This window comes from Lissotriton helveticus, chromosome 4_1 (assembly GCF_964261635.1).
Source record: "Lissotriton helveticus chromosome 4_1, aLisHel1.1, whole genome shotgun sequence".
Taxonomy (NCBI): domain Eukaryota; kingdom Metazoa; phylum Chordata; class Amphibia; order Caudata; family Salamandridae; genus Lissotriton; species Lissotriton helveticus.
In genome coordinates this window covers 1,457,591,625-1,457,615,739 of record NC_136063.1, presented here as the reverse complement: position 1 = coordinate 1,457,615,739, position 24,115 = coordinate 1,457,591,625, and the positions used below count along the sequence as shown (strand labels likewise).

Below are 24,115 nucleotides of genomic sequence, written 5' to 3'. Positions count from 1 at the left end.
TCTCTCATTGAAGGTATTCCATGATCCTAGTAAGGTACTTAGGGTGTCAACTGATCCACCCCATAATAAAAACACATTGTCTATGTATCGAAGATACAATTTTCCATGTTGTAGCCAGCTGTTTTGACAAAGTATGTGTGACTCCTCGAATAGTTTCATGTAGATATTGGCGTAGCATGGAGCTGCCGAATTTCCCATGGCAGTGCCGTTCAATTGTAGTATCCACTTGTCTAGTACGGTAAAGTAACTATGATAAAGTGTGATAATGGTAAGTTGCATTAGAAATACTTTTAGATCTGGGTCTAGCTCAGATGAGGCCAACACTTGTTCAATCGCTTCAATACCTCCATCGTGGGGAATGGAGGTATAAAGTGAACATACGTTCACTGTGCACATGATGAGTTCAGTATTTCTTAGTTCGTTCATGATAGGTTCAAGCTTCAATAAAAAATCTGTAGTGTCCCGGACGTGTGACTGAGTTTCTAGAACAAAAGGTTGGAAATATTTATCTAGAAATTTCCCAACATTCTGGTGGATACTACCTCTGGTGGATACAATAGGGCGAAAGGGAGGTTTTGTGGGATGTTTATGCATCTTGGGTAGCATATAAAGTACCAGAGGTTTCGGGTTAGTCGGAGTCAGGAATCTTCTGGTCTTATCATTAATGGTGCCATTCTCGAACGCCAAGTTAATGATTTGAATCAAATTTTTGGAAAACTCCAAGGTGGGGTCCCCCAAAAGAACATCGTAGGTGTTAGTATCACTGATATGAGCCTCAATCTGTTGTTCATAAAATGTGGTGTCCATGATCACCAAGGCACCGCCTTTATCAGCGTTCTGACGTGTGATGGAGGAATTGTCAGCCAATTTCTGTAGGATATTTCTCTCCTTCTTGGTGAGGTTGCCATATTTCATTGGTTGTTGGAAAGGTAAACTCAGAATCTCCTGTTTGATCAAGTTTTCGAAAGAATCAATGATCTTATGGCTTTGTGGTGCCAGAAACGTACTGTGTGGGCGAAGTCCTCGAAGCATATCTTCTTCTTGTAAAGATGTAGGGCAGACATTCTGAAAGTAATGTCGGAGACGAATGTTCCGTACTAATTTGAAGGCGCTAACTTCTAGCTCCAAAGTATTGGTACATGTGGTCGGCACGAACGATTGTCCCTTTTGAAGGGTGTTGATCTCTTCAGTGGATAATGCCATGGATGAGATGTTGATGACCAGATTTTCCTCGGGGTTCATCGTCTTCTGTTCGACCTCTTTCCTTTGACTGCTTGTGGGGTTCTTTCGGATCCCTCGCCGGATTTTTCTCCCCCTGGATCTTTTTTTTTTTGGTCTGGACCTGATTCTAAAAAATGAACCGCAGGTTCAGTGGAGGTGCTCGGTGTCTGTAATTCCACATTAGATATGTCATGGGCTGATCTTTGTCTGCTCTCTTCCTCCGAAGAGGATGTTTTGTTGCCAGAGAAAGGGTTATAAGGCTTGTTGGGTCGTCGGCGGGCGTACACCTCTGCCCAGGTGTACACCTCGCCGAGCTTATAATCGATAGTGTCTCTTTTGAATTTTCGGAGCTTTCTTTCTTGTGTTTCCCTGGTATGTTTATCAATTTGGATTTTCACATCCTCCAACATTTTTGTAAGTTCTTCGGCTGACATGGCATCGTCCAGCTCCTTTTTTACGTTTGTTATCTCGTGTGACAGTTCTTCCAGTGTTTTGGATAATTCCTCCACAATCAGGAGGATCAGGTCAAGGGAACACTTGTTGAGAATGGAATACCATCTCTCAACAAATTGGACATTGTTTTTGCAGAGTAAAGGTTTTAAGGGGACCCTCATGCAGAGTAAAGGTTTTAAGGGGACCCTCATGCAGAGTAAAGGTTTTAAGGGGACCCTCATGCAGAGTAAAGGTTTTAAGGGGACAAGTGTTGGCCTCATCTGAGCTAGACCCGGATCTAAAAGTATTTCTAATGCAACTTACCATTTTCACACTTTATCATAGTTACTTTACCGTACTAGACAAGTGGATACTACAATTGAACGGCACTGCCATGGGATATTCGGCAGCTCCATGCTACGCCAATATCTACATGAAACTATTCGAGGAGTCACACATACTTTGTCAAAACAGCGGGCTACAACATGGAAAATTGTATCTTCGATACATAGATGATGTGTTTTTATTATGGGGTGGATCAGTTGACACCCTAAGTACCTTTCTAGGATCATGGAATACCTTCAATGAGAGAATCCAATTCACCTGGGAATATAGTGAGAAATGTGTCCATTACCTGGACGTGGAAATTCACAGAGAACCAGGAGAGTGGTCCACTACAATCTTTCGGAAACCCACCGACAGGAACTCCACATTACACTATAAAAGCTTTCACCGAAGAGGTTTAAAGAACAACCTACCTTTCGCTCAACTCCTCCGAGTGAAACGCATTGTTTCAAATGAACAAGAAAGCAAGAAACAAATGAAACTCATCTTGGAGAGACTCAAGGCACGGGGGTATCCTACCCCTATTCTGGATCTGGCAGTTGAAAGAACAGACAAGATTGGCAGGACTGAACTTCTTAAGTCTAAACCCAAGAAACACACTGACCGAAAGAGGTCGAACAGAAGACGATGAACCCCGAGGAAAATCTGGTCATCAACATCTCATCCATGGCATTATCCACTGAAGAGATCAACACCCTTCAAAAGGGACAATCATTCGTGCCGACCACATGTACCAATACTTTGGAGCTAGAAGTTAGCGCCTTCAAATTAGTACGGAACATTCGTCTCCGACATTACTTTCAGAATGTCTGCCCTACATCTTTACAAGAAGAAGATATGCTTCGAGGACTTCGCCCACACAGTACGTTTCTGGCACCACAAAGCCATAAGGTCATTGATTCTTTCGAAAACTTGATCAAACAGGAGATTCTGAGTTTACCTTTCCAACAACCAATGAAATATGGCAACCTCACCAAGAAGGAGAGAAATATCCTACAGAAATTGGCTGGCAATTCCTCCATCACATGTCAGAACGCTGATAAAGGCGGTGCCTTGGTGATCATGGACACCACATTTTATGAACAACAGATTGAGGCTCATATCAGTGATACTAACACCTACGATGTTCTTTTGGGGGACCCCACCTTGGAGTTTTCCAAAAATTTGATTCAAATCATTAACTTGGCGTTCGAGAATGGCACCATTAATGATAAGACCAGAAGATTCCTGACTCCGACTAACCCGAAACCTCCTGTACTTTATATGCTACCCAAGATGCATAAACATCCCACAAAACCTCCCTTTCGCCCTATTGTATCCACCAGAGGTAGTATCCACCAGAATGTTGGGAAATTTCTAGATAAATATTTCCAACCTTTTGTTCTAGAAACTCAGTCACACGTCCGGGACACTACAGATTTTTTATTGAAGCTTGAACCTATCATGAACGAACTAAGAAACACTGAACTCATCATGTACACAGTGGACGTATGTTCACTTTATACCTCCATTCCCCACGATGGAGGTATTGAAGCGATTGAACAAGTGTTGGCCTCATCTGAGCTAGACCCGGATCTAAAAGTATTTCTAATGCAACTTACCATTTTCACACTTTATCATAGTTACTTTACCGTACTAGACAAGTGGATACTACAATTGAACGGCACTGCCATGGGAAATTCGGCAGCTCCATGCTACGCCAATATCTACATGAAACTATTCGAGGAGTCACACATACTTTGTCAAAACAGCTGGCTACAACATGGAAAATTGTATCTTCGATACATAGACTATGTGTTTTTATTATGGGGTGGATCAGTTGACACCCTAAGTACCTTTCTAGGATCATGGAATACCTTCAATGAGAGAATCCGAATTCACCTGGGAATATAGTGAGAAATGTGTCCATTACCTGGACGTGGAAATTCACAGAGAACCAGGAGAGTGGTCCACTACAATCTTTCGGAAACCCACCGACAGGAACTCCACATTACACTATAAAAGCTTTCACCGAAGAGGTTTAAAGAACAACCTACCTTTCGCTCAACTCCTCCGAGTGAAACGCATTGTTTCAAATGAACAAGAAAGCAAGAAACAAATAAAACTCACCTTGGAGAGACTCAAGGCACGGGGGTATCCTACCCCTATTCTGGATCTGGCAGTTGAAAGAACAGACAAGATTGGCAGGACTGAACTTCTTAAGTCTAAACCCAAGAAACACACTGACCGCATGGTCGTGGTTTCTAAATACTCGAAGACATCTAATCACTTTCAACATATCATCCGCAAGCACTGGCCTATTCTAGCGATGGAACCTGACTTCCATGGCCTATTCAGCCAACCTCCCATGTTTGCCTTTACCAGAGGCAGAAACGTGAAAGAAATCTTAAGTCAACCCAGAAAAACAACTAACCCCCTCTCCTATATGGGACTGAAACCCTGCCACAATAGCTGCAACTGCAATAATTGTATCCCTGGCAACACGACCAATCATCCTATGAAAGGACACACGATCAAACTACATGTTAATGCCACCTGCAACAGCAGTAACGTTATATACATGTTGAAATGCCCCTGTGGCAAATGCTACATTGGACACACTGAGAGAAAGATTCGGGTCAGAATTCTTGAACATAAAAGTAACATTCGAACTCAAAACCAGAAATCTAGTGTGGCTATCCATTTCAATGAAAACAGACATAGTGTGGCGCAATTGAAATTTCAAATATTGGAGCAAGTCAAGGTTACGTTGAACAACAAGAACACCCTCTTAAAAAGAGAGAACTTTTGGATCCGATTCATGTCCACCATGGTGCCCAATGGGCTCAATGATCGGATGGAATATCTATGCTATCTGTAAACTATATTTGTTTGGCACTCGTTTTCTTTTATTTTTGTTCCTTCAGTTGCATTCCTTCATATGATTTCATATCTCTCTCTCTCAATTGTGGTGATGCTCTTCTTCGTTTTTTCCAGCTCCATCATGGCGACGGTTTTCTCTCTTTATCTGTCCACCGTTTGTTTACATTCTGATCGGTAGTCCTCTTTTCATTTCTCCTTCTACTACACGCTATTAACCAGTTGATCAGCGGCTTACCCGACTGAGTATTTCCTCTGCGGCACTCCGCGGAGCTAGAACATCTTTACACATATGTAAGTACCCGACTTGGGACACCCCCAGACGTTCCTTACTGCACGTTTAATTCTTGTTATTTTACTCGATTATTTATTTTATTTTACAATGCTCGTGTCGACCGTCTTTCCTATTATGCACTTACTCAGTGTACGTTCACTTGTTTTCTTCTGAGCACAGCATTTTATCACGATGACTATGTTCTCCGCGTTACAAACTCTGTATGACTTTCACTTATATCACCCGTTACGAATTTATTCCGCACATTTGGGGTTTTGCTACTATGGTTGAGGCTCTGTTTGAGGCTGTTTTCTTTGCCCTTGGACCCCTTAGGAGCACCATATGTATCATTTTTGCTTGTTATCAGATAGACATGTACTTGAATAGTTTTATTTGGATTTTTTTGTAGAGTAATCCCCTGAAGAAGGGCGTGGCCCGAAATGCATCGGGATGTGTGATCATTTGTTAAAAAACTTTTCTCAAAGATGGAGATACGTTATTGAATATATTCCTTTACTGAACAATGATTCAACACCTTCAACTATGGTTGAATAAATATTGAACTTTGGATGAACCATTTGGTACTTTCTACAATTTGATTTACCCTATCGTATGATGGAATAAGACCTCTTTTGGTCCTCTACGTTGTGCTCAGAGGCGCTTTCTCCTTGTTGAGAGAGCTAAGTATTAGTTCCTTCGGATTTTGCACTGCCAGGCCAGACAGTGTTCTCCTCTAGCAGCACACTACACCCCTTTACAACTCATCACTTTCCGATTAAACCATCTGTGCGAGTTCCTACTTATTTCAGTCTTCACTAATAGCTAGTTTTACACAGGAAGGTAATGGTGGATGAGGCCCTGCAGAAACCACCTGCTTGGTGCTCCACACCCTGCAGCAGGTTAGGTTTGTCTTTGCTTGTCATTTGTCACGCTGAAAAGGTGCTGCAGTTTTTAGGGGCGTGTTGGAGCGTGTTGGAGCGTGCTGGGGCGGTCCAAACCACCTGCAAACTGTGCTCAGTAGGATTTGGTGGATGGAGAGGAGGGGGAGCATACCACGCCACCCACAAGCAGCACCCAGTCCTAGCTGGGCCACTTTCGTGGGGGCACGGACTCGCTCTTGAGGGACAGTAGCTACTACCGCCGCACTCGTGCCCAGATCTTACCACCAATATCACCAGTTGTCGCCGGCCAGATAGCTAGCTATCTAGCCAGCTAGAAGAGTTGATTATGGAGACTAGAGGTTGTCTAGGGAAGTCCTAATCCTCAAACGCCTCCCATTCAGCGGAGTGCTATTTTGAATCTGGCCCCTTAGCCCCACACAGCACTGGAGAGGTAAATGGGGAGGGGGGGGAGGAGTAGATGGAGTGAAACTAGGCCAGCAGGGCTCAGAGCAAGAGGGGCAGCAGAGCACAGCAGGGTTTCACATTAGCAGCTCTCTGGCTCAGACGTATTTACCCCCAACCTGCCTACAAGCCTCCGGTGAGCATGCCTGTACCTGGTTTCTCCTGCTCCTACTCCTGCAACTGCCACCGGTCACCTCTGGGCCCAGAACTCCCATGTGCTGCCTCTGCCTGGATATGCTGCAGCTCCACAAACCCCTGACTCACCAGGGGCACGTCAAGACACGGCTTTTGTGGCAGTAGTAAGCAGGAGAAGAAGCGGTGTGCTGTCGGGGGCAAAGGGGGGAGGGGCAACAACTGAAGAACCGGCGGTAGTACGGGTGATGGCTCTCCGTGCTGCACTGCGATTCAGGACCGCCCACACATTAATGACGTCAAGAGGTACTGGCTTGCTTCACGCCGGTTTCCAAAAGGTGATGGAAGAGGTTGAGAAGGGCATCACATCTGTGATGTTTTTTCTGGACAGCATCCTAGTTTATGGAGAAGACAACATTAAGCATAATGTCACACTAAGGGAGGTTCTCATTAAATTAAAAGATAGTGGGCTAACCTTAAAGCAGGAGCAATGTAAATTTAAGGTGGGTACTGTTTCCTTTTCAGGGCACACTATCTACTGGGACAGAATCACTCCAAAATTTACATTTGCAAGATCAAGGATGCACCTACTTTAGTGACAAGGAACATTTGAAATCATTCCTTGGACTTGCGGAGTATTACTTAAAGTTTGCTTCCAATTTTGCTAATGTCATTTAACCCTGGGGTTACGCTTGAAGAAAGGGGAACATTTTGAGTGGTCTACGGAATATTAAAAAACTTTCAGAGAAGTGAGGAGTAGGATTGGAAATATGAACACACAGACATTTTGATGTGAAGAGAAATATTCTACTCTACTACAACTGATGCCAGTATGAAAGGACTGGGAGATTTCTCTCCCAGGAAATTGAGGGTTAGGTGAAGGTTGTGGCCTTTGCCTCATGATCACTCAAGGGTGCTGACCAGCGATATTTTGCATTTGAAGTGAGGCACTTGCCTGTGCTTGGGCCATGAATCATTTTAGGTTTTGTCTGTGGGGTTTGCCTTTTGTTGTGATGAGTGATCATAGGCCTCTTGTCCAGTTGGTTGCGTTCAACTTATGGATTTCAATTTCCAGGTGGAGTATATACCGGACAAAAGGAACGTTCCCCCAGATTTTCCTTCCAGATTGCCTCTTGAAGGGGGTAAGATTCCAGAGGCAGAAGTTCTTGTGTTGTGAGTCAAGGAATCAGCCTTAAATAAAACAGAATGAGGGTTGGAGGCAGACAAGGATACTGCTCGTAAACTAGTGTATAGGTATGTCATTGGTGGTTGACCTAATCTAAATGCATTTATAGACAATGCAAGGGGGTTTTGGAGTATCAGAGAAGAATTGAGCATAGTTAGAGGTGAGTTATACAGAGGAGATAGACTGGCTCCTCCAGAAGCATTGTTTAAAAAGATCAATCTGGTCCACCCATGAGGGACACTTGGGCAGATCTCTTACGAAAGCTAGAGAAAGCTATTGGTGGCCAGGCCTTGACAGGCAGGTGGAGGGCGTTGTGAAAGATGGTCTGCAATGTGCTGGTAGCAATAAAACTAAAGTGGTTAGAACTACTCCCCTACCCCTAGTTAATTTTCCAGGTGAACCTAGGTATAAATTAGGTCTAGGTTTGGTAGGACCTTTCGATTTGTTATTGCCTAATGAAATATTTGTCCTTGTTTTAGTGAATTGGACTTCCAAATAGGTCACGGCTTGTTCAGTGCCTCAGCTAACACTAGAAATGTACTAGAGTTGGAGAGTGAAGGAGTTCCCAAGACAATTGTGATTGGCAATGGAGTTCAGTTTACCCCACAAGAAATTAGAGATTTTCTGAATGATTTTTCTGTCACTCATTCCCACGCAGCTTTCTATACCCCCCCCCCCCAAGCTAATGGCCTGGGAGAGAAAATGATTCAACTGGTGAGGGCCAGTGTGCAGACTGTTATGGAGAAGAGATTACCACTCAAGTGCATGATAAAAGCTATGGACACATAGGAATGCACCTAAAAGTGTGACAGGGATGTGTCCTTTTCAATCATTGAAGGGAAGAATGACTGGATCGAAACTGAACCGACTGTGGTTGTGTCCAAGAAGAGGTGGAGAATCTGTTGTGACTGATAAGGTGATAGCCAATCAGGACAGGTATGAACAAGCATTGGCATAGCCAATAGGTCTCGCGTTTGGGGCCTTATAAGTGTTTAGCCATGCAACAGTTGGTGTTGTTGCTCCAAGGATATTCTGCTGCATAAGTAAATACTTATAGGGTCCAAAAAGCGAGACCTATTGGCTATGCCAATGCTTGTTATTTATAGCTTTATTTGTTTTAGGTTGTCTAGCTTGAGTTAGTCCCACACGTGGAGCATATCCTAGTTACCACCACTCTTGGTATTCTTCCACGAAATCACTTTCTGCAACTAGACATTTAAATGTTGTTCTTATCTTTTTACATTTGCTGTGCATTCAAAGACATAGGTAAAATGTCAGGCTCTGTCTTCTTTCTTCTTTCATTTTGCTATTCCTTCTTTGGAGAGCCATGCTCAGTGACCAACACTTGTTATATTGTGCGGGCTCTTTCTTTCTCAACTTCGATAACGCCGCATAAAATCAAGTGCCTAACACAACTAATGCACAAGAAAAAAATGTGCTAACCTACTAACTACTAATCTTGGGTTCCGGGGTAGCGTGCACTGGCATTAAAAGGGCTTCAATGTCGCGTGCGGGGTTTGTAAGCGCTTTATAGGTACATTTACAATTTCAAGAGTTCAATACTAGAATGAAAAGCAGTGTCAACCATAGAAAGAAGCCGGTTAGGAAAAGTGGTTTGCCGAGGATCACACATGCGGTCAAAATGCAGAAGTAGCATTTTGTATTTTAAAGGCAATCTCTGATTGTTGTTTTTCTACATGTAAGGCACCGTTCTATATTTTTCTATCACTATTAAGGCTTATACAACAACTTGAAATAACTCTGCGAGTCAAGTGCTTACTGCTACTGTTGAGGTATGTGTGTGTGTGTGTAATATGTTGGTTCGAATCCTGCTAAGGTAGACTCGACCGTTCATCCTTCCGAGGTCTATACAAGATCAACCAAGTTCGATTGAATTGTAATAACTGTAAATAAAACGTAAAGGCAAACTGTTTTGGCAAAGTGCTACGTATATATAACTATATCAAGAATATAAAAACATATGTTGTACAGAACATTAAAGAAATATCTTTGCCAGTAGACCACACATTTTTCTCACCAACCTGTGTTATATTATTTCATTAAAAAAATGAAACAGAGAAGGAAGGGTGTTCATGTGCCAAACACTTACCTAGAAAAGAAAATCACGATGTCGTATTGGGGGAAATAAATTTGCTCACGAAGAAAGATGAGTCTTGGCCAGACTTTATAATCTTAAAACAATGGATTCTGTGTCGAGGGTCTCTTGTCTGCTTCCACTGATCGTCAAAGGCTCCTGGCTGCTCTGCACCCTGAATCAAGATATTTGAACACCACGTGATGCACCTATTTAAGGTAGATTTAAGTGTGCGAATGAAAGGGACACGTGAGACACGTGTGAGGAGAAGTATAAATCCACGAGTGAAAGGGAGAGGGTTTAAGGTGGTGGGCTTAGGGGGCTTTACCAAGGGTGTCTGGAGAGAGATAAAGGTGTCACCTGTCCGCCAGATGGTGTGGCCTGAGGTGTGCGATCCCTCACAGTAAGACTCCACTGACAGAGCAGGCAGTGTGAGGCCTGGGGTGCACGACAGGGCTGCGGAGCCAGCGGCCGCTCCCTGAGGGCTCACCTGACGAAAATATACCGAGCGGCCGGGAGGAGGCGAGGGATAGAAGAAAGAGAGGGGTGCAGAGAGAAGGGGGAAAGGAAGCGGGGGGATGGGGCGAGAGGGATGTGAGACGGACGAAAATATACCGAGCGGCCGGGAGGAGGCGAGGGATAGAAGAAAGAGAGGGGTGCAGAGAGAAGGGGGAAAGGAAGCGGGGGATGGGGCGAGAGGGATGTGAGACGGACAGAAACTATGTGAAGAAAGTAACAAGGAGAAACACGAGAGACGGCCTGCGGCCGTCAAAGTGAAAGTACGAGGAGAAATGTGACACGGCGGGCAGGGGAGGGGGCGGAGCGGGGAGAGCGGCATGAGGGTGTGAAGCAGCAGGGGCCTGAGACGAGGCCGCCTTGCCTTTGATGTGGTAATGCGAGGCAAGCGGCTGGTGGCATTGTGCACGCGCTTTCACGTGCACTGGAAGAAATCGCCTGGGAATCGCCTGATCTCGGTAAGCTCTGTTTAAGCCGCAATAGATCGAGCTCCCGCTCTCAATGCGCACATGCGCATTGAGATAGGTCGCTCGACCTAAAAATGCTTTGATGAAAAACAGTGTGTGTGTCAGCGAGTATGGAATGTTGGTGATTTGGTGTTCGTTAAAAGGCCTAGTTGGTGTCCAAAGAGGGGAGTCCAAATTCCTGAGATCCTAGATTATCACCTTGACTGCTAAGGCAATTCCCGCTGGGTGCTGATATTTATGAAATCCCATTGTTCATGACGAGCTCACCTTGTCATGAGCACAGCTCCAGTGTGCCTCATGACGAGCTGACCTTGTCATGAGCATGCATTAGTTGACATCAAGTGCCAGTTCTGGACGGATCATTCTCTGATTAGGTTTTCCCTCCGTAGGGAGGACTCTTCGTCGCGAAAGGCTGGAGTACCCCTAACCAAGCTAGAGAGACCTTGGTCCCGAATACTCAAAACCTCCCCACTGCCGAATATTTTAGGTGAGGATTTCAAGCTTGGCAACACCGTCGAAGAAAGTTATAATCTTTTCTGCCAATCCATATCGAGTACATTGGATAAGTTGGCACCCCTCCGGAAGTCCCGAGGAAGGGTGAACCGAGCCAGCCCTTGGTACACGAGCGAATTACGCCAGCTTAAACTCGACTGTAGACGCGCAGAACGGGTCTGGAGGAAACAGTACCTAGATTCTGATAAAATTGCATTTAGGTCGGCCATGCAAAAATATAAAGCTCAAATTAAGACGGCGAAAGCGACCTTTCTTGAATCTACTCTGAATCAGGCCCCAAACAAGGCACAGGCCCTCTTTAAAATCGTTAAGGACCTTGCCCACCCCACGTGTGTGGCTAGCGCAGTCCCTTCATCGCAAGCTCTTTGTGACTCACTTGCGGATGCTTTTGAGGAAAAAATCCGTAAAATCTTAACAGGTCTGCAGGATCCACGGTTTTCCACCACTGAGGAGGGAGCTCCGGAGGAGATGGCCAGTCGACCCCTGCAGAGGGGTATTCACCTCTGTCAGGAAGCTCCGGCCACGTCCTCTAGTCGACCCCGACCAGATGAGCAGCCCCCCAACTTGGGAGCTCCGGCGACGGAAGCCAGTCGACCCCAGCCGAGTAACTCTCCTTCTCCTTTTCTGGATCAGGCCCTCGGACTGGGAGCTCCGGCGAGTGTGGCCAGTCGACCCCAGTTGAGTAGCTCCTCCCTTCCTTCTTTGGACCCGGCTCGCTGTCTGGGAGCTCCGGCGACTGTGGCCAGTCGACCCCAGCCGAGCAGTCTTTCTTCTCCTCCTCTGGCTCCAACTCTCTGCTTGGGAGCTCCGGCGCTGGTGGCCAGTCGACCCCAGCAGAGTAATTCCTCTCCTCCTCCTTTAGATCTGGCTCTCAGCTTGGGAGCTCCGGCGAGTGAAGCCAGTCGACCCCAGCTGAGCAGTTTCTCTCTTCCTCCTCCGGTTCCAACTCTCTGCTTGGGAGCTCCGGCGTCGGTGGCCAGTCGACCCCAGCAGAGCAATCCCTCTTCTCCTCCTTTGGATCTAGCTCTCAGCTTGGGAGCTCCGGCGACTGAAGCCAGTCGACCCCAGCTGAGCTGCTTTCCCCTTCCCTCTCTGAAGGAGTTCGGAGACTTAGCTCTTACGGTTACTTCGGGTTCGCCTCTTGATCCTCTTCCTCCAAAACTCTGGAAGGTGTTTCAAGAGGATCTCTTCCAGCCCTTGCATTCCATCTGCTGCCAGTCATTTGAGACAGGCATTGTACCAAGTTGCTGGAAGAAGGCAGTGGTATCCCCACTTCTAAAAAAACCCACGCTCGACCCTGCATGCCTATCCAACTACCGGCCGATTTCCCTGCTCCCTTTTCCGGTGAAAATCATGGAAAAATTGGTTACCCGCACCCTGTCCGGCTTCGTTGAAGGGATCACCTGGTTGGATGAGATGCAATTTGGTTTTCGCCCTGCGCATGGGACGGAATCTGCGCTGGTGACCGTGCTAGACAACCTGCGGGCGCGAGTCGACAGTGGTCGGGCAGCATTTTTGGTGCTGCTCGACATGTCGGCCGCGTTCGACACGGTCAGTCATCCCACCTTGATCTCTAGGCTGGAAGAATGCGGGGTTACAGACAGAGCTAGGGATTGGTTAATCTCCTATCTGGACTGCCGTCAGCAAAGGGTCTCGCTACCCCCCTTCAGCTCAGAGGAGCGGATAGTGGGACAAGGTGTTCCCCAGGGCTCTGCCATCAGCCCAATACTTTTTAATATCTACCTCCGCCCTCTAGTCCAGATCATTAAATCCTTTGGTATCTCCGCATTCAACTATGCGGATGATACCCAGCTGGTCTTTTCTCTGGAGGGTCAGGATGCAGTCACATTGGAGACTTTCCACCGGTGTATGCAGGCGACAGCAGAATGGCTCAGTCTGAACTCTTTACAGTTCAATGGTACCAAGACGGAGGTTTTACACTGCTCTACAGACCGAGTTCCTCGTGATCTGCCGGCCGATTTTTGGCCTCCGTCCTTCTCTGAGACGGTGTCAGCCGCACAATCTGCGCGCAATTTGGGCGTTATTTTTGGGCCCAACCTGCAGCTAGATCTACATGTAAACAAGACCACTTCCACATGTATGATGCTTATCCGTATGCTGCGCAAGGTCTTACCCCTTCTCCCGGAGCAGGCCAGGCCAGAAGTAGTGCGTTGCACCATCCTAAGTCGACTTGACTACTGTAACGCACTGCTTCTGGAGGCCCCGGTAACACTTCTGGGCAAGCTGCAAAGGGTGCAGAACATCGCTGCCAAACTCGCCCTTTCTCGCCCTTATCATAGTTCTTCTACGGCAGCGCTGCGAGAACTCCATTGGCTGCCGGTTCACCTGCGGGTTCGCTATAAAGCAGCTTGTATTGTGTTCAGGGCTATTCATGGCCTGGGCCCTATTCCTCTGCGACGAATGTTTGCCTGGTATTGTCCACCTCGAGCCTTACGCTCCTCGGCGTCCAGGCTACTGATAGTTCCGCGCTTCCAGAGAGTGAGAATGGGTGGCCGCTCGTTCAGAGTAGCGGCGGCCAAACTTTGGAACTCTCTGCCAATATCCTTGAGAAGCCTTGAAGATCTTCTGGCCTTCAGAAAGGCTCTGAAAACCCATCTTTTTCCCAGGATGGGTTGAGCCACTGTTTCCGCTGGATCATGGGTCAAAGCGCCAGGATGCCCTTGGTGGTGACAGGTTGCGCTATACAAGTATGCTACAATACAATACAATACAATGGAACAGGTTATAGAGGTACAAAAACGTGGCAATACTGGAAGGGGGTGAAGTTTGGAGTATGTCACGCCCAGCAAGATCTTCACGTGAGAAACAGGAGGAACTTGCAGGGTTTTAATGGGAGGGACCTGAGAAGATATGTGGTAACGACTGTAGGGCAGGGAGAAGTTTGCGTACACAAAGACGACCTGTGCATTTCAGGGATTATTTAACAAATCAGTTCCATGCTAATTAGTTCAGAATATGTGTATGTGCTTGGTGACTATCACATAAGAGAATTGTCTGGAGTTACATTATTCATCATCTTCCTAAACCATGTGATTTGAGTTAATTCATTTGATTTTATGGTACATATGATTCATTGCTCATATTGTTTTTGAGGATTTAAACTTAACTTTTGTATCCTTGGTCTCTTGATAATTTTCCTTGTTCCTCCCCTTTTCCTTTCCTCGTTATGTTTCCGTTTGTCTAACATAATGCAATTACGGTTCTCATGATCAAGGGGGCGGGGAAAATGTGTTTTTAGCCTGCTGTCGCTTCAACTGCAAGGTTTCATCAGGTGGAATCCTGTATGTCAGAGATACCTGATGAAGCAGCTGAAAAAAAGAAGAGTACGACTGGATGGCTGTGTACAGAGTTGGTGTGAGGTGGATGCAATACATGACTTAATCCTGTTAAGTGTTGGAGCACTTCGATAAATAACCATAATTCACAAAAAGGTGATGCCAATATCAAAGAGTCTTTTGCTTCAAACTTGGGTGTTTTGCAAAGCTATGCTATTAAACCACTGATGTACTTCCAGATACACTTGAAGCATAAGCGTCATCTGTGAAACATGCATTATTGAGACCACAAAATGTGCTCTCTCAAAATCAATCAAGAAATTTGAGATGAATTCATTGTTATTTGAAAGATAACTTACTTGTCATATATTGCATTATGGAACTGCAAAGTGATAAATGGTTGGGCAAAGTATACACCATTCAACATTAGAGAACAGAAGAAGCTGAAGCAACCAACAAAAGAACTTCTCTGTGAGAAGTTGGCATGGTATATGATGTTCACTATTCTAGTGATCACCTTGCACCAGTCCAATCAACCCTTATGGTGGTGGTTGTAAAGTCAACCTTATAGACCTGCTATCCTAGTGGTAGCATGGACAGAGCACAGGGCGTGTAAAGCTAGCTGTTTTACCATATGTAACCCATTGAATACCAAATGAAAGGACACCACACAGGATATATAGAAAATATATATGTATTTATTCTCAACACACTCCTATGAACTCTTTATGAGGTCAGAGGCCAAAGCACATAACAAGACACTTAGTTATTATACGTTAAGTTGCACAATTTACGGTTAGGCCCTAGGGGCGAAGCAAACCCTATATTAAGAAAGTAGTATAAGTACCACGTCACGAGAAAAGGAAAGGCCTAGGGCCTAGAGAATCGCTGGGGCTACACTATCTGAACAATAGTTTAGGAGTAGGAGGCCCACAGGCGGCGCGTGCAGTGTCTTTACACACAAGCGGGAGTCAATTTAAAGTCATTGGGAACTTAGAAGTTAGATTTAGAAGGATTTAGGACACTTCCGGTTTAGCTATGAGGAAACAACTAAAAACCTAGACACTTGGATAGTCAATACCCTTGGGAGCACCAAAGTACTCGTGTTACCTCACCCACGGACGGCGGGTGCATAGGTGTGAAGATGTGTCGGGTTTTGTCGTTGGATCCTATGGAGACCTGAAGAAAGATGCTGCAGGCGACCAGGAGGAAGATGCCCGGGTGGATCGAGGATGAAGAGGACCTGAAAGCAGAGGGGACAGAGTCTGGGTCACTAGCCAGTGACCGGGTGGAACCAGGAAGGAACCAGACGATGTTGAGGAGCAATCAGGTGCGATCTTGAAGCTTGTCTTGGCAGCCACGTGGACCAGGAGGCGTCGTCGACGACCAGGTGCTGGAGACGGGCTGTCCCTTGAAGGATCTCGCAGATGGAGGGGTCGACTTCCGGATTGGAGTCGACAAGCCTTGGCAAAGGCAACCCAAGCAGGATACAACAAAGGCTTCTAGTGCAGACCAGCAAGGTCTGGGGGGCCTCACCTTTGCAGGGAAGGAAGGGCCAGTCTGGAGCAACCAGACCAGTGAGGTGGTTCAAAAGGATTGTCGTCACAGAGGCTACTAGCCAACGGGCCAGCAACCGGACAACGCGTCGAGCAGAACAAAAGCAGAAGGGACCCACACAGAACTCATGGAGTGTGGGGGGGCTGATCTTCGTCGCAGATGGAGCTCGGGATCGGGGCTTCTCAATCCCCAGTGCACAGCTTCGAGGGTACCTCAAGAGCTGCACAGGTAGCAAGTTGCAGGCTTTTCAAGATGTCCGGTCCCACGTGTCTCGTCGCCTCCACAGATCTCAGCTATGCTGCAGTCGTGAAGAGAGGGTCAGAGAGGTCTGGAAGCCTGGGTCTTGTCAGGCTCTGTGCTTGGGTTCCGGCGGGAACGTCAACAAAGCAAGTCGTTGATTTGCTGGATGGTGCCTGGTTGCCCAGGGTGGTCACTCCATGGCCACAAAGGAGATTCTTCAGTCTTCAGCTTCAGCAGAATGTCGAAGGTCCAGAGTTTCGTGTCAAGTTTCAATTCAGGATTAATCTGATTTCTCAGGACTCAGCTCCTACCTTTATACAACTAAAAGGGGCTGGATTACTTTCTAGGTCCCTCCTATGGGTGGGACCAGGAAGGGGGGTGGTTACACCCCATTTCCTTCATCCAGTTTTGCGCCAGAGCTGGGGCTGGAGTGCCCCAGCAACCGGTTTGAACCGGGGTATGCATGGAGCACCTAGGGTGCTCCAGGCAGTGTCTCAATCTATTCAGCCCTCCCTGTCCCAATACACAAAGTCCTGTCTGGGGTGGTGCTCGCACCTCCCCAGGCAGGAAACCTATTGTCCAAACCTCCGTGACTGGAAGGAATCCCAGCAGCAGGAGGTCAGACTTGTGTCGGTGGCAGCAGCGTCCATTTTGTAACGCTGGGGCTCGAGTTAACTTTTAACCGGGATAGTCAGCAACAACATGTCTTCTCCTTCTAGAAGGGTGGAATGCTACCCCCGTCACCAGAATTGGCGAGGGGGTAGTATTCCAAAGCATACAACACCTTACACGACATGTTTGGATAAAGCCATACAAAAGTTAGCATTAACCGCGGGGATTAGAATGCACTTAAAAGTATATGGTATGGCGATATCATAGAACAGCTATAAGGGCATGGTTCCGAAAGCTGCAGACAGGCTCAGCTCATGCTAGAGCACCATCTCACACATAACCAAGCACTCTGCCTCCAGGATTGTTAAGGCCTGCCATAGGAGTGACTTATAGGTTACTATGGGTCTATTTATAGGTAGGTATAGGAAGACTATACCTAAGCAAGGGGTGTTTACACGACCTTGCCCCAGCTGAGTGATCAGCCAGTTGTGTCTATTTAAGTGGCCAGCCAGGGGTGGCATAATACATGCTGCAGCCCCTGGTAGGCCTTGGTTACACCTATGCCCTGAGTACCTAGGGTACACTTGTACAGGAGCTGATAAGGTGAACCAATTCCCAATTGTGGATGTACCTAGAGTGCATGGTGTAAATTTAGAGAGAGTGCATCTGGGCTGTGGGTCTGATCAGCAGGCCTACAGGCACATCTAAGTCGAAAACCAGAGAAGCAAAAGCAAAAAGTGGGGGTGACCATAGGGAGCAGAACCTACTCTCCTACATTCTCTGTACACGATAACTCACTTAGCATCAACAAATGAAAGCAATTTCAAAAGTAGCAAAATATGTTGGCTTCTCCCACACAAATAAAATGTATCCTGGTAGTTTGGATAGTTTTTTTTTTATATACATACTTACTGGATAATTGTTGAGTGTCATGTTATGTGACGCTTCAAGGCAGATACACACAGTTCAAAGAGCACAAACTATTTAGAACATTATATAACATAATGAAAACACATAGTAAGTTCTGCATGTCAGTTTGGATTCCGAGTGAGCTGTAATATTTACTAAAGCAATGCAAATATTAAAGAAAGTATTGACAAAACGAGTAGATTGGTTTGTGTTTCGAACTGAAAGCTTTTGAGTGTCATGTATTAAAGCTGAGAAGGCACAGGAAGATCTCAATGTACGCAGGAATAATCTGTGGCACTTTGGCACCTTGCCCTATAGACTCTTACATTATTTAAAGTCTGATTAGTTCAAATGCCTCATGTACAATATCCATTAGGTCAAAATATAAGCAACTAGCTTCAAACCTTTCATTGCTATTCAAAATAAATCTACTACAAAAAATAGATTCCTTCAAATAAACCACCGCCTTCCACTCTGTCATACATCACCACATATACATAACGGCTGTCAGGAACTCATAAGAGGTTTCTTAAAATGATTAATGCAAGAGCTTTTACAGACACCCATGAGCAACTACAACCAAAGCCATCCCAAGAAATCTTAAGATGTTCACAGATTACATGTTATTTTTTTACTTTAACATTGTTGCTAGTATCAAATTGCTTTCTCCGGAGCCAGAAGCTCTATTTTGAAAGCACTGCAACAAGACTTCGAATATTACAAATTTGAAACTATGGCCATGAGTGGGTTTTGCCCATCATTTTAAAGGACTGCTGGAATTTGTAAGAGGTTTCTTAATGCAAGAATTTCTGTGGCTGCTTTGATTCAAAAGATGTTAGCTTCAGTAACATTGAACGTTTGGCTATGGAAGTACATTCTTCTTGTGAAGCTATTATATGGAGACCTATTAAGCAGGATAGTTTATTGAGGTACTAATTAAGGCCCTTGGAAAAATTATACCATATAAAATACAGTGCTGTACACCTGAAAACACAGATAACATCAGTTTGATTTCTTGGAGAAGGTGTTTTTTTGTATGAAGAAGATTCCACTAAAAAGTCTGTAGGCATTCTTTTTAATAAGAGTTTGATTGTTTGAGCAACTCTAAGACTTGGACAAGATCTCTTCAACTTCTAGGACTCTGCTGCGAGACAAAAACAAGTATGTTAGAGACTGTTTTATGTTATGTATACAAGATGCTACATGACAGTGGAAGGAGGGGGTTTCTATAAAGTAACGGATTGTCTGTAATAGATTTAGGACAGGAATAAAAGTGTAGATACTATTTGCTAATATTTGGACTAACAAATGCTGAATTTGAGGACATTTATGCAACAGGTACAATAGATCCCAGTCTCCCTATAGCCCTATTTAAATTGGCTTGCCATCATTATATGTGGAACAGATAATTTGAATATAGTGTCCCAACTCAAGCTGCAAAATTACTTTGATAGCAAATTTAAACAGGGTGGTATTGGAACTGTGGAAATAGTTAAAGAGATTAAAACACGATGCCCCAGGGTCTCAGTAAAAGAGGCTACTATCAAAACACAAGTGGTGTTGCCCATTATATACATATTATGAAGACCACATCAAAACTTTGAAGTACATGAACAATTCACCTATATGGAGAACACCATTTTTACAAACAAGAACGCTAAATCGCATATACTTGTTATATACATCTTGATCTAAACACATGTTTCTGCTACCATGTGATCATATATGTAGCAGGAATTTTAAGGAGAAGAAAAAGATATACAATCATCATCACATTACCATGACATTCAAACAATCGTTATGCTTAGCACATCTGGCACATACCAATGTCACAGATAAGAATTATATTTTAACAGTGACCCAAGTTTATAGTAAACATGCATATCAGTGTTTGTACTGCAATTAGCCCTGGGCAGTTATATTGTATACAGCAATGTGTCCTGGGGAAGGTTCTATCATCCAACTTGCACAGACTTAAGTAATTAAAGCCCAGATTTCATCTAAGTCATTCAACCCGGTCACTACTGTTAAGTTTTTCAATCAGTCCTGCTTCTTGTATGTTTTGAGTCCTATCTATCCGTTCTTTACTCAGTCCCTGTGTATGTAAAGCGCTCTGATACCTACGGGTCGAGCTAGCACTATACAAAACTTTTTAAATAAAATAAATAAATAAACGTATGGTTCATTGTAATATAGTGCTGCACCGTAGAGGAGGCCCCATGGGGTGTCGCACCGAATTCTTGAACGATGTTGCAAAATGCGTGTTTTAACAAACTGCATCGTTTGTACAATGTATGTTTTATTGCACGGACAGGTAATACAGTATATGACATTTCTGGTGTTGCATTTAGAGAATGGCATTTCTTTAATGTACATTGCATTCAGAATCGAGCTTTTGGTGCCCGAGGTAAACTTACGGGCCGGTACAAGCACCCACCATGATGAACTCCTGACCCAAACTACGGCCCTGTAGTGGTATGCAGTAATATGTTTGATTTGTTTTCTGGTTTTGAGGTGACACACTATTTGAGGTACCTGTGCTGGCCTTCCATAGCAGCGTTGGAGTGCACTTGGAAGTCGCTTGCCGGCCTGAGATGTGAACTGCTCAGTACCCTGAACTACAGTGACATACCTGGGCAGGTGAGGGGAGGTTGGGAACTGTATGTCAGTGTACGCTTATGTATTTGTTTATACTGTAAATAGTAGAGGAAGAACAATGCTAGAAAGTAACCGATGCCTTTTTCGGCTCGCTAGAAGTTAGTTACATGTGAAGACGTTGCGTTGTACGCATATACAGTTTCTGAGACATGTAATATGTTTGTACTTATAATAAAAAAATAAAACATTCTCAGTAGAGAAATGTAATGTTTCGATGCCGTTAACAAAATTACGCTGTTACTATGTATGTACTAACAAAATGAGTTACTCTGTAAGCTACCCGACAAGAATTTCTACTCTTTGTATACAAGTGGTTCTTTCATTGCTCACAATTCTCTGCAAAGTTCTATTATTGGCTTTCAAAGCGCACACCCAATTAAACATCACTAGCCCCATAAAACAGTTCTGCACAATAACGTCAACCTCCCAAGTTTTCATTAGATCACTGCATCGCGTCATCTGCCATGCGTCCTTGTCACAATTCGGAATACGGTATCCAAGGCGTCGAAAGTAAAAAGATCCACTAGAGACCAAAACCAGGAAGGTTTAACTGGTTTCATTTACGTGGGATATATTGAAGGGACTCGAAAATGTCAACAACGTAACTAGAGACTTCACATGAATGGAGGGAAAGGCAAAGCTGCCCACGTCTCCCATTTGTCAAACAACCCCCAGTTTCACCTTAACCTCCCCCAGAATACACGGTTCTTCTATTCCAAAGCCTTATAAGCCTGGCTACCAATCACTCTCCGACACCCCTACTTTCCTAAATAAAGACCACAGGCAACGAACATTCGCGATCACACAGAGAATGCTTACTCGAGGTCCACCAGCTCAGGCTCCTCGACAGCCATTTTCAACTCCCGAATGTCCTCGATCGCGGACTGCGCATGCGTCACAGGGCAGTGTCACCGAAACACAAATCCGAAACAAGGACGACCACCTTTGAAAACAAACCTAAAACAAATTAAACTAATACCGATTGAAGGCAATCAATAACACAGCCATCAAAACTCCAAAAAGTAATTTTAAAAAGAATGACGTTATCATTTTCTTTTCAATATGCTCCCAGTTGTTTTTCTTTCTAGAAATGCTGAGTTGTTGTGTTAAGTACTATTATTCCGATTTGAATTACATTTATGTGATGTCTGCTTGCGTTATAAAAGTTACATTTGACAGTATAAACCGGAAGCAAACAACATTTTAAAGCGCTTTTCCCCTCAAGGGACGTTTGTCCATGAATGTAAACCTGCACGTTATAAGATGGCCGCCTCGTAAGGGTGCTTTGTGAGTAACAAGCTGATGCCACTCCTTCACATACATGCACGCATCCGTTTAAACAGTCGGCCCCGAGCCTTGTTGAGTTGTTGTTAGGTCGGTCGCCAACATATGCTGTCATCAGAGCAGCTGAGGGGGATTGGGCTGTGATATCCAAGCCCAAATATTGCAACAAGCGTTTGAACAAATGTAGAAGTGGCGCTGAGTAAAAACTGCCGATGGTGAGAAGCTGGCTGGAAAATCTGGACGAGCATCGCTACAGATAAAGAGCATGGGACAGTTTAGACGAAGAGCATGTATCATCAACATTTCTTAGTTGCGGAATTCCCGAACTACAATAGATATATTTGCGAAATACTTGTGATTTGGAGTGTGCTGTTTGCAGCAAATGCTAACTTAAATAAATACGCGTATTTAGGCGTGTTTCCAGTATTAATCACAAACCGGAATATCATTTCCTTAAGTGTTTAGAATGCTTGTACCATGATAGAAAGGTTGCAAATGTTAAACTAATTTCCCCAGTAAATGCACTGAAATATGGTACCGGTTGCTTGAAGATGGCCTCTGCAAAACGGGCATAAACTTAACGTTTAGCCTCTATGTCTTCTCTTTTAGTGTCCTACGTGCAGACTTTGACGTGACGCTCTTCTCAGTTTCTGTTTCTACACCAAACTGTTAGTTGTATTACTCTGGTTTGTTGGCATCATCTAACTTTGTTATGTTCGTTGAAGTAGTTTCACTGTATTGGCCAGTTCAACTGTTAAGTTCACTTACCTGCTTTCTGTTCATACCTATTCAAACGAAGGCAATGACCCAGTCTAAGATGGCCGCTTCAAAGAAGGTCTGAAGGAGCCAGAACATCGCAGGTGAGTTTTCACAGAGAAGTTAAGTAGGGACACGACAACAGTTCCTGTGTAGCAGTAGTAGTCTTACCTGCTTCGAACTATCAAACAACATTTGGCTGCTACACGGTTTGAATCGCAGAGCTAAATTGAAAGTCTTTTTAGGGCTCCGATCATACACACTTGCTGTGTTTATCTCGCTTACAATTCGCCATTCATTAGCAAATATGAACATTAAAAAAAATAATATCGAGGAAATTCGGTATCACCTGACGCACGATTCAACGGCATATATTTTAAGCGAGAAAACGCCTAAACCGAACTTTGGCTTAAAAGTTGTGAGAGCTTCCTGAATCGGGAGTGTTGATATGTAAAAGCGCTCGCTTCACGTTCGTTTACAGCCGCATTAAATGAGAAAACCACACATGCCAAGTCAATCTCATTTGGTGGGTGTCGTAGTATTTTCAATCATGTACTACAAGCAGCATGCCTCTGAAGGCTTCGAGTAGGTTATTTCTTTGTAAAGCAGCATCATCCTCTGGAGAATATTTTTTTTTCTCCATTCACTTTATATGGTAGGACCTTAAGTGGGAAGGGTCTTGGAAGTGCTCAGCTCAGTAATTAAAAGCAAGATATTGAAACGTAGCCCTGTTTAAGTACCCAACTTTAAAAATAAAAACACCAATCTCTATTTTGACAATATGTTTTAGTACTGTTAATGCAGGCAAAGTCAGTCTGGTTCACGTTGTACTTCATGCTGCATGTTATGTGCGTCCCTATTTCCTAGGAGTGTTTACCTGTCAACCTGAACACAAATCTCACCGTGTGAGGGGGCAGGGGAGGCGGAGCCTTGTGCCGAGATGTACCTAAAAGACCCTTTTGCCCCCACCCTGCCCCCAAGCACCCTCCTTTAAAAATGTTTTTTTTTTTTTAAATCTTGCCAAGGCTGGCGCCAATGTTCTGGGGTGTTTTCGCACCCTTCATAGACGACAGTAGTTTAAAGCCGCAAACAATGAGCTGGAAATCTACTGTTTACAGTGGTTTTCAGCTCATGTTCCCTGCCATCGTGTGATAATAGCTCTTACTGCCTTACCGTGTGAGGGGAGTCGATATGTGTCACCCGGTGGCGCCATGTGAGTTGGCAGGTTTGGTTTATATAGTACACACTACAAACTGAGTCTTTTCTAGGAGTCCGGGTGAGTTCAGAGTGTTCATCGGTATTTTTGACTGAGCATAGTTGAGAGCTCAGCAGTTGAGGCCGAAAGCAGTGGAAGTTTCATACTGTGTCTGACACTGTGTCAGCACCCAACCGTACGTAACCGGGGCCAGCCTCTGTTGTT

The 24,115-nt window shown here is 44.7% G+C and overlaps 2 protein-coding genes across 4 annotated transcripts in view; one reads left to right on the top strand and one right to left on the bottom strand.

Moving 5' to 3' along the window:
* Positions 1–21,583, bottom strand: part of PRP4K (pre-mRNA processing factor kinase PRP4K) — a 483,201-nt gene extending 461,618 nt beyond the window's left edge. For all 3 annotated transcript variants that reach the window (XR_013610604.1, XR_013610605.1, XM_078688044.1), the window contains exon 1: positions 21,475–21,583. Coding sequence is in view for 1 of the 3 variants with exons in the window: in XM_078688044.1 (XP_078544170.1) it covers positions 21,475–21,509 (35 nt within the window). In the remaining 2 variants the exon portion in view is untranslated. The remainder of the gene's footprint in view (positions 1–21,474) is intronic.
* Positions 21,584–22,545: 962 nt separating this feature from the next.
* LOC144827554 (uncharacterized) overlaps positions 22,546–24,115 on the top strand; it is a 324,901-nt gene continuing 323,331 nt past the window's right edge. Inside the window, exon 1 of the mRNA XM_078685816.1 lies at positions 22,546–22,799. The gene's annotated coding sequence lies outside the window, so the exon portion shown is untranslated. The remainder of the gene's footprint in view (positions 22,800–24,115) is intronic.